Source organism: Zingiber officinale, chromosome 7B (assembly GCF_018446385.1).
Source record: "Zingiber officinale cultivar Zhangliang chromosome 7B, Zo_v1.1, whole genome shotgun sequence".
Lineage (NCBI taxonomy): Eukaryota > Viridiplantae > Streptophyta > Magnoliopsida > Zingiberales > Zingiberaceae > Zingiber > Zingiber officinale.
The window spans coordinates 110,725,144-110,736,133 of NC_055999.1; the positions used below are offsets into that span (position 1 = coordinate 110,725,144).

The window sequence follows — 10,990 nt, forward strand, 5'->3', positions numbered from 1 at the left end:
TTTTATATAAAAATGGAAATCTTTAATTTTTTTTTTATAACACAGGAAATATTCACAAACTCAAATAAATGAGAGAGCACTGTGATCTAAAATGCATATTTGGGACAACAAAATTTGATCCCAGTGCATTTATTAGAACAAAAGTAAAACCTTCACTTTAACAGCCATTCCAGGTTAACCCAAGCCCACACTTTCTAAAAGGAAATAAATCAAGAGAGACATTGCTCTAATACAACAACACTTTATATGGAGGAGATCAAGCACCCGATAAAGCATTTTAACTCATTCGGAATTGAGCTTAAGACATATTAAAACAACCACTCATACAAGTACCGCCAACCCATGGAGACAATTAAGTTCATTTAGCTAATGCAGCTAACTGCAATGAATACAATCCAAGACGGTAACAAATATTTTGCCATTGCAACTTGGAGCATGTGCTCCAGCTAATATATCATACAAAAATTCCCAGAATTGAGTGAATTTAAGGAGCTTCTACAGACTAGGAGGTTCTTGGCTAATATACATTTGAAGAATAAAATGAAAAAGATGTAGGATTTTTCAATCGCAATTTCCAACACAACATGGTAAATTTTCTAGACATAATATCAACAAATTATTAGTGTTATAAGAAAGACCAAAAAAACTCTATGAAACCTTTGCAGCTTGCTTCAGTTCAATTCACCTTCATAAATGCAAGATTTCTCAGGTCACGCCAAACTCATCTGCTAACTATCATGCAGGTACAACAAATCAGGACAAAAAGAAAAAAGAAAATCACAGAGAAGCATGTACTCAGGACTTGTAAAGAGTGAACAGAAAAGAAAGAAAAAAAATTACCGTATACATTTGCCTATCACAGATCGTCATACAACCAATCTTCTAAACTGCGCTGCAAGCTCTATATAGAATTTGAGATCTGATGGCTCAATCTGACTAATTGCAGACTTAAAATGCATCATTGACACTTCAGTTGCCTCCAGGCTTTCCTGATAAGATTGAGACAGACTCTCAGTAAGCTTCAAAAGTGTCAAGATTTTTAATCCGACAACAACATGTCGAGCACCAAATATAAGCCTTTAATAATAAGAAAGTCGTTGAATTAAAAATTTAGAGTCATCAATGTTAATTATATAACAAGCATCTCAATTATTAATAGTTATACTTTACTAATAATAAAATGATTATCATGCATCGAATGGGCACATTAATTTCTTGCATCATTTTAGTGAGATCAATCCTATAATTTTTCAAGTTTTAAATAATATAATGCACCTACAAACTCAGTACCAACAAAATTGTGTTGGCATGAGCAGCATGGTGATATTTACTGATGCTGATATAGTAGTGATATCCCATTGACTATTGGAACAATATTTTTCAGGAGCGTTGACCAATATGGATCATCATCTGTAAGAATATATGCACACAAATGATTTGATGAATTCCCCTGTAGAACATGCATGGCAATATATGCACACAAATAATAGATATGAGGGAGTAAAGCAGCATACTTCCAATGCAGCAATAGCAGCTTCCCTGCACACTAACTTGATGTCTGCCCCAGTATAACCTTGAGTGAGCTGAGCAAGATCTTTTATACTAACATCAGAACTGCAAGGAATGTTTCGCAAATGAATACGGAATATATCTTCCCTATCATTTTCATCAGGTGGTTGGACATCTACCACCCTGTCAAAGCGCCCTGTTGAGCTCAAAAGTATCAGCAATGCCTGAAAAAAAAACCTGATGGGCTAGAACTATTAAAATAAATAGAAAAAGGGGTGCAAGAGAACCTGGCCGCAGTAATGCAGGATCAATCTTGTCCGGGCGGTTAGTAGCAGCGATAACTACAACACCAGTTCTTTGATGCAAACCTGAAATGATCACGAGGCGACCACAATGTATTAAATATGATTAGTAGAAAACACCACAAAAAAGACAACTGATTTGTTGTGGATCCACTGTTCAATAGATCTCGTGATTAATATTAACCTAAGAACCACAAACAAGCATGATTCAGTTGGTTTGTGATCGAAACTCAATAGAGAATAAGTTGATATAATCCTGACATAGTAATTTTCATTTTTCTAGCAGAAGAGCCATTGGACGCTTGTTAACTCCATTCCAAGCTTGGAATTAGGTGTTTATCAGAATAAGCCAATATGGCATCAAGTAATCTCTCCAATATCCTATATTGAAACAAAAGAGAAAAATATAATCTGTAAATCCAACATCAGACTCAGTATAAGTTGATAGCATAGATCCGAATAGTTATCATATACTTTATCATGAGTGACATTTTGATTCAATGGACTGATATTAGCTGACTGATTGAGTTACTCATTAGCTTCAGAAAGACCATATCTTCCTATCTGATGGATCATCAAAAAACTTCTCTTCTTCCCCCATATACATTCCACCTTTCATCCTTCTCATATTTTTTAAATTCCACTAACCTACTGAAATCTCTAAGAGAGAGAAAAATAAACTTATATTTCTGAGATTTTGCAGGGAACTAAATAACAGATAAGAAAATTAATTACAAACTCCATAAGTACAAAATTTGAGACCTAAGCTTGACAAGGAAATCTTGTGTAAAAATCTTACAAGAAAGTACCATAACGATGTAATAGAATTTACTGAAGTTATTTACTTACCATCCATTTCCACAAGCAATTGGCTTAGGACCCTGTCACCAACACTTGTGCTATCACTATCCTGTCCACGAGTGCCTGCAAGGCCATCTATTTCATCAAAGAACACAATTGCTGGAGAATTAATTCTGGCCTTTGCAAACAATGCTTTCACTGCTTTCTCAGACTCTCCAACCCATTTGCTGAAAAGTTCAGGACCCTTCACCGCAAGGAAGTTCAATTTTGCCTCAGAAGCTACCGCACGGGCCATCAATGTCTTACTACAGCCTGGTGGACCAATCATCAACAAACCTCTTGGAGGGCGAATACCCACACGCTTAAATGCATCAGGTGATAATTGGGGCCATTGGACTGCTTCAATCAGCTGTTGTTTAATCATAGCTTGGCCCCCCACATCTTCCCACTTGACTTTTGGAAGCTCAAGCATGACCTATCATCATATAAATGATGTGAATCATTTCGAAGTCAATATAAACATGCAAGAAATAGACACCATAATTGGTATCATGCTACAAAAAAAGGAAGATGATAGTCAAGATTACAACTAAGAAACTGATAGCAATAAACTTGGATAATTGAGCCAAATTGACCATCAAGGCAAGAGAGAAGAAACTGATTACAGATTGATCCCTCAACTGATATACCATAAGATCAAAAATAGATGAAAGGACAAGGATTTTGTAGCAAAATTCATTCACGTCATCACACAAAGATTTCTAAAAAATATGTAAACAACTGATCATAATCTTTGCAACTTCATTAGCAATATCGAAGGCACCATGATGGAAGATGGATGCAATGAGCATGTGACCTGATGGGACGCGAGTACAAAGTACAAATATCTTAAAACCATGCAATTAGTAAATTATGACATCATTTATTCATATATATTTTATAAGAATACAGGACATGAGAACCACTAAGGCATAAATTGATGCTTGATGTGAGTGATTCAGAAAAAGTACCTCACGCATAGCACTAGGCCTCACTTTCAACTTTGCTTTATCAAAATCCTCAAGAGTTAGCGCAAGCCTAACTCTTTTTTCACCTTGTACAGACATATTACAATTATCTTGACGACCTAATCCACTGACAGGAGAAGCCTGTTCTGACGACATGTTCAATGCTGACAGTGATGAAGATATCAAATCTATCTGTTCTGTTGTTTCAGCATCCACATCTTTGTGAAGTCGAGATCCTAGATATTCTTTTAATTTAAAATGGTAGTCTATACCTTCTACCTCAATATACCGACGAAGAGCATTCATGGCGGCCTCATTGCAGAGAGCAGTTAGATCAGCACCAACAAATCCATGTGTACCCGAAGCTAAAGATTGAATTTCTATGTTGCTGAGTGAGTGAGTCATATCATTCAGAATTGTCCATAGTATATCTAGTCTCTGTTCTGGAGATGGAACACCTAAGGATGAAAATCAAAAATGGCAAAGTAGAGGACAAAAGCTTAGTAGCCAAATTAGATATAACTAAGCAAAGTCAACAAAACAGTTAGGCAAATGTATCTCCACAACATTCTTGTCAGCTGTAGTTTAAATATCCTAATGATGGAGAATGGTATCCAATTTTTCGATGATTCCAACCTAGGATGACGATTAACACAACGAAAGGGCAGCCCGATGCACAAAGCTCCCGCTAATGCGAGGTCCCAAGGAAGGGTTTATTGTTTGCAACCTTACCTTTGCAAAAGGCAATTTCCATACTTGAACCCGTGATCTCACTCGCCAGTAACTAAATCGTTGCGTCAAGGCTCCCCTTCAAATACAAACTAAGTAAGAAATTTGCAAATACAAACTGCCTATATGTCAAGTTATTCTAATTTTCCAGTTGACAAAAAAGTTGTGAACCAACAAATAGTCCTGCAATTACTTTTGCCAATCATATACTAACATCTATGAAGTTAAATCTTCTAATACTTGAATTCCTTAGTTACCCTTGCCATACCCATATAGACATTCAACACCAAGTGGAACACCAACCTCGCTCACCACAACTAAACAATTCTAGAATGCAAGATGATAGATTCTGCATCCTTGTTAGTGTCAGTCAATCATACCTAAAGTCCAAGTAACAGGTCGCAATTGCCAATTTTAAACAACATACATTGGAATATCTTCCCTTGTAACTGAATCCTTTTATTTTGTGGTTCAGACTTCAAAGAAGAGTCAATTCCACAATGGAAAAGTTTAATACCACAAATAGGATTTGTTGTGATATTGTAATACCAAATAGATGACTGTTGCAATATTTAAATAATAAAAAACAAGCATGTATGTAATACAAAAATGTACCTATTTCAATTTCTCGTTCCAATCTTCCTAGTCGTCTCAAGGCAGGATCGATACTGTCAGGCCTATTGGTAGCCGCAATGACAAGTACACGGTCATTTTTATTTATCTCATCCAACAATACCAAAAGTGTGCCAACCATTCTAAGAGATAGATCTTCACCTCCATCTCTTCGTGCTGGAGCAATGACATCCAATTCATCAATAAAAACCTGTAAAGGAAACTCTCATTAGTACTTCATAATGCATACACAAGAGAACAATATAACAAAATCATTACATTCTCCAAACAACAGAACATGAGACTATTGCATGGTATAAAATGCTGAGACGTGCAGCGAGGTTCGAAGCTGCAAGGTTCGCAACGACCTCGCATCGTCGTGGAGACCATGATTGAATCAGTAAGTGACTCATAGATGCAATTTAAAATAAGTAAGATGAACAATATGAAATAAGAATAAACAACTAACCACAGAAGGAGAAGCTTGTTTGGCTGCATTAAAAACTTTGCACAATGCTTGCTCCGATTCTCCATAGTATTCACTAATGACCTCAGGCCCATTGATAGAGAAAAGTCTAACACCAGCTGCATGCGCACAAGAAGTTACCAAAGATGTTTTTCCTGTACCAGGAGGCCCATGAAGTAGCACACCTTTGTACCTAAGTCTGAAAAAGGTATGCACGATAAGATCAACAAATGGCAAGAATGCTGGGGAAAGAAACACAAAAACAAATGAAGTGACAGAAATAAATAATAAAGTTCGCTCAATAAATTCAGGTGCATTCCATCAAAAAGATATGAAGTGACAGAAATAAATAATACAGTTCAAGCTCAATAAATTCAGATGCATTCCATCAATTACAAAAGCTAATCTTCAAGAATGACATAACAAGGTATCAATAGATCAGATTTTCTGCATTTGGTAGTTTGGATTAACAGCTTGAAGAATAAAATAATGATACAAGCAACTAAAAGAGACACTCAGCAGTTCCTCATAAGCTACTTTAGTAAACAAATCCCAATATTACATTATTTTAACACTGTAAAAACGTTCACATTCAATAAATTGAAATGAACCTCTTAGACAAACAATTTTGTGTAATCCATCCAAGTTCATTATTCACAATACCAATATGTAAAAAGTCCCAGTTGGGAATAAAAACAATCAGAAATAAAAAAATGATTCAGAAAAATATATATTATACAAAGACAATAATGACAACAATTGATACCTAGGATCAGCCAACAAGGATAAAATAATTTCCTTCAATGCTGCAAATTCCTTATGCAACCCACCCAATTTTATAACAAAATTAGCTTCCTTACTGTGAGTAAGTTTACAATTGGCATAGCCATTGTCCAATTGCACTTCATTGGAGGGTTTACAATTCATCGAGGTTGAAGTAGAGAGATGTACTTTTGTTGTGGAGTCGAGCACAAAAATAGGATCCAGCTTATCTAAACTAGAGATTTGTAATTCATTATGCAACAAATCACTCTTATCTGAAGCCACTTCTTTACTAGAGAACCCCTCCAATGGCATATCAGAACCTTCCACCATAAAAACGCAGATTGGTCCACCTATTGGAACAGAGACAAAATTTCCCTTGAACAAACGACGGCCACATAACCACACCGAAGCATGTGACTGCACTATCTCCTTGATTCTTTCATCTTCTACAGCCAACTTTAAAATAGATGCATCCATGTCAGATAGTGAATCTGAAATTGAAGTAACTTTATTGGAACTTTTTGAGCTCATAGGAGAGACAACATACGAAGAAGATTTATTTTGATTTGGCGTCCTTGGTAATGCAATCTCCACCGTTTTAATTGGAGGATGGCCAGAACTTGGTCCTGAAGTACTGGCTTTTCTTTCTCTGCTGTAACGAAATAATCCAGGCTTAGGCAGAAGGAGTTTTAGGTAAAGGTCCTTGCATTTACTAAAATATGGAGTGGAACCAACAGAATTGTTCAAACTAGATGTTAAAGTGAGTGTCTCAACTGGGCAGATAAATACTGCTCTTCCAGGTGCAGGAGATCCAAGAGTGCGTGAAAGAGCCCAAGATAATCTTGCTTCATTCTTAACAACCTGAAAATAGTTCCAAAGCACATTTTGGTAAAATTTGCAACCACAGATTTCTTCAGTTATAAATCCACAATCAGTAACTTAATAAAAAATAGCACAAAGGAAAATATAGGTATGGAAAACAAGTCAAGTCTCAAGTTATAATGATTCTCCGATGAAGGATAGAAATAAGAGTATTTACCGCATGTGATGAAGAAACATAAGCAATAGCAAAATAACTGCCTATTGTGTCAGTCGTATGATCTTCAGCATCATAACCAAACTGTGAAGAACATTCCTTGGTTAAAGATTTAAGTGGAAAGTTAGTCAGATTTGCATTGTCCAAAGCAGGAAGCGATACCTGTCACCATAATAAGGTCCATATTAATTCACCTACCAAAATTTCAAAGGAAAAAAACAAAGGGATGGTCATTACATAATCTAAATTTTATCTTGAGCTATATTAGTGCAAAGTGCAAACAAGGTTGGGTATCAGCATAAAGTCTAGAAGCCAGATATCAACATGAAGTGTAACAGCCAAAGAAGCAACCAGACATTAAGAAGCAAAATTGTTAATTAAGAATGACATGGGCCACACTCATAGGAAGAACATCACACCATAATGCAATCAAGAATTTTAATTCTATTTAAAATTATTCAAACTTGTTCAAGTTATTTCTTTTATAATTTTGGAACTTCTAAAAAATTGTTTAGTTATTTTAGAAAAGTCTATGAGAATCTTTCTTTTATGAAGAATAAGTCATGTTATTAATCTATAAAAAGGGGATCCCATGTATTGAACAGTTTTGAGTTAATCTATATAGGTATTAGAATCTTTCTCTAGACCAACCATCTTTATCAAGAATTGTACTAAAAGAGCACTGATACAAGTTCAACCTTTAGTGCTAGCTAGATAGATAAGCAAAGTCTAAATGTGCATGGGCTTTAATCTTTCAAAGAAAGTAGAAAGTCAACGTGTTTGTACTTGGAGGAGACAATAAGGCGAGAGCACTTTTCATTCTGATTCTCAAAATTGGTACTCAATACAACTATTGTGCTCCGTGTTGAGTATGAAAATAGGAACTAGTGAAGCAAGCAAAGAGAAAAGTGAATGGAACAAAGTCATTCACGCTATCAAGGTCAGAGAGGACTCAAACTTTGTCATTGAGGAGTCCAACATCGCATTTCTATTCCCCAAAGATTCTTATATAGGGAAACAGGTTTTGGCAAGAATAAGCTCTGAAAGGAAGTCATTTTCTTCACCCAACTAAAAGAATAAATTGTTCTTCTATCCTCATTAGGGATGGGCATCTAAAACAAAAACTAAAACTATAATTGAACCAACAGAACTAAACCAAAAATTTGAAAGAAAAAAAAAAGTTTATCTGTATAGTTTATTTTGATAAATAAATAAAAATGGTTTTGGTTTAGTTTTAGTTTAGAACAATAGTATAGCAGGGAAACTCAGCCTTAAGTTTTTCTATTATAAGTCATTTTCTTGTAGACAAGGTGCAGCCTTGTATTTTTGGACAAGCGAATGAAAATAATTTTGACACGGTTAGAGAATAAAACTTGAAAAGTGATCATTTCTTTACAAAAACTAGTGTAAATGAAACTTTCTGATGATAAGCATGTTGAAGTGGGAAACAATAATACTGAAATCGCAGAACAACCAAATTACCGAGACAACGGAGTTGTGGGCGAAGGAGTTAGATATCATGGCGGCCTGAGAGAGCCAAACCGTAGCACGGTTTCCGTCGGAGGTCGAAGGCTCCGTGTTGGAGGTCCGTCCACACAAGGTCCGCTCCTCGTCGAGTAAGGCCGGGAACCTGGCAGCGGCAGAGGCGAGACGGTGGCGACGGATAACCTCATCATCATCGTTCGATGGAACACCAAGTGAAGAAACTTTCGGCGTCTCAGGGATGCCAGGCGAGCGGTCCGAAAGAGTAGACGGCGGAGAAGCCCTTGACGACTTTTTCCCCTTCTTCGGCATCTCGGGAAAAAACGAGAGGGGATCGGATGCTCTGTCGCGTCGGAGTAGTGTGTTATTAACGCCGACCCTGACAGCGGAGTAGAAGGGGAGGAATTGTGGCGACCGCCTATTGAAAAGGGCGGTGGCGGCGAAGGGTTTAGGGTTTTAGGGAGATGAGATCGTCTGTCCCCAAAATGCTGTCTTTCCATGTCCCAGAGCCGATCAGATGGACTAAATCACATCTCAAGAATGCAGTGTACATCATGAAAATATCATAGCCGTCTGATCAACGCTGGGACATGGGGACACAGCATTTTGGGGACAGAGGATTTCATCTCGGTTTTAGGTGGGGATGACAAGGACAGTGGTTAGTGGGCAAAATCACAGCCTCAGTGCTCTCGTAATCCGTCCAAGGTCAAAATGGAGAAGATAAATCATGGACGAAAGATAAATCACGGGTGAATATTAACTTTTGGAATATTATAATATATAAGGGAGACATTTATCTCATCTTTATCGAAATTCGAATTTCAGATTTCATGATGATAATACCTCATCTGTTAATCATTAGACTCATCCGAAAAGATGATCAATAGATAAAATTAGAACCTTAGGCAAGTTGGCGGAGTTTTTTAAATATGAATTTGGAAGCGGACAATGGATATTCAGGGTGTCGTTAGTTAAGAGTTATTTTAAAATTATCAACACAAATTCTATTTGAGTTACATAATCGATCATTTAAAATAATAATTCAGGTTCAATACATCAGTAAAAATAAGAATAAAAATAGGGTAGGATACACATTTAATCCCTACGGATCGAATCAGGATTTCCTTATTAGATAAAAATAAGGATGGAGATAAAAATGAAGACGAAATATAATTCAGGGTAAAGATAGAGATCTTGCACCTCATCCCATTGTCATCCTTAGTTTTAGGGGAGGGGTCAAGGAAACAAAATGGGTTATTGCCCTAAACCCCCTTATTTGTCTGAATAATCATATCAAAGACTTTTTAAACTTCAATAAAATAAAAGGTAATTTTGCTCATCTCAATTATTCCTCAAGGTCGGTCCTTCAAAGTGGAAGGGTATTTAATTTTTAGGAGAATGAACCTATAAGAATTGACTCATGCCAAATAAAATTATCCTACGAGGTCGAGCATCGAGTAAAAACCTCAAAATATAAGGATTACCTAATTATTAGTCTTAGTTATGTATATTGGAATAATTAGATGAAAATGAAGTCATGGTTAGAAACAATGCTAAATTAGTGGCACGAGATTTCACATAAGTATAATGGTTCGACTTAGGGCTATAAATAAATTGAATGTACAGACGTAGCGTAGACAATAGATACATTACATTTTTTATGTAATAGTCAAGGCTCAAATCTTGTAAGGAACTCATGACATGAAATTCACCCTACCAAGTACCTCTTGCCTGTATACCTGAATTTACTTCTTTCTATACATGTGAGGCCGACTCTAGGGGTTGTTAAAGTGACGGATTCACCCCTTGGACAACTCGTTAAATTAAACGAACAAGCTCACACATATATATGTTCAACTCGTTAATATTCATGAATAATATTTATGAACAAAGTTTATAAATCATGTTCGTTAATAAAACTCTTATTAACATACTAAATAAATAAAAAAACTTTAAAGTGAATAAATAAGTTTATACTATCAAACTTAATAATCAACTAAATAAACTTAAAATATAAAAGTTTCAAACAATCAAATAAGCTCGAATTTAAAGCTCGATAACATCTAAACATACCAAATTTAAGTCAAGCTTAGCAAAACACACGCTCATAAAAAATAAATTAAGTCAAACTTAAATAATCATTTAAACGGCATGGTTCATTTTAGACTCGACTTGGCTTGACTCGATTAACTTATCAAACAATTTATGCAAAAGGTCATACGTTGATCCGGACACCCTCACATGGTTGGGCCAATAATTATCTATAAAGAGGTAAATCAAA

General features: G+C 35.9%; 1 protein-coding gene across 5 annotated transcripts; it reads right to left on the reverse strand.

Moving 5' to 3' along the window:
* Positions 1 to 403: 403 nt before the first annotated feature.
* Positions 404 to 9,160, reverse strand: LOC122006902 (calmodulin-interacting protein 111-like). 5 transcript variants are annotated; one of them, XM_042562591.1, is made up of 11 exons: positions 8,710 to 9,160; positions 7,231 to 7,389; positions 6,193 to 7,052; positions 5,430 to 5,625; positions 4,964 to 5,171; positions 3,623 to 4,077; positions 2,661 to 3,087; positions 1,797 to 1,877; positions 1,515 to 1,705; positions 841 to 989; positions 404 to 725 (listed from the first exon to the last, which is right to left on the reverse strand). In XM_042562591.1, exons 1-10 carry the CDS (start codon positions 9,019 to 9,021, stop codon positions 867 to 869), a joined length of 3,012 nt encoding a protein of 1,003 aa, XP_042418525.1. In that variant the 5' UTR covers positions 9,022 to 9,160; the 3' UTR covers positions 404 to 725; positions 841 to 866. The 5 variants fall into 5 exon arrangements, with proteins under 5 accessions (XP_042418525.1, XP_042418524.1, XP_042418523.1 ...); XM_042562590.1 differs by having other exon boundaries at positions 404 to 728; XM_042562589.1 differs by having other exon boundaries at positions 404 to 732.
* Positions 9,161 to 10,990: the final 1,830 nt, after the last annotated feature.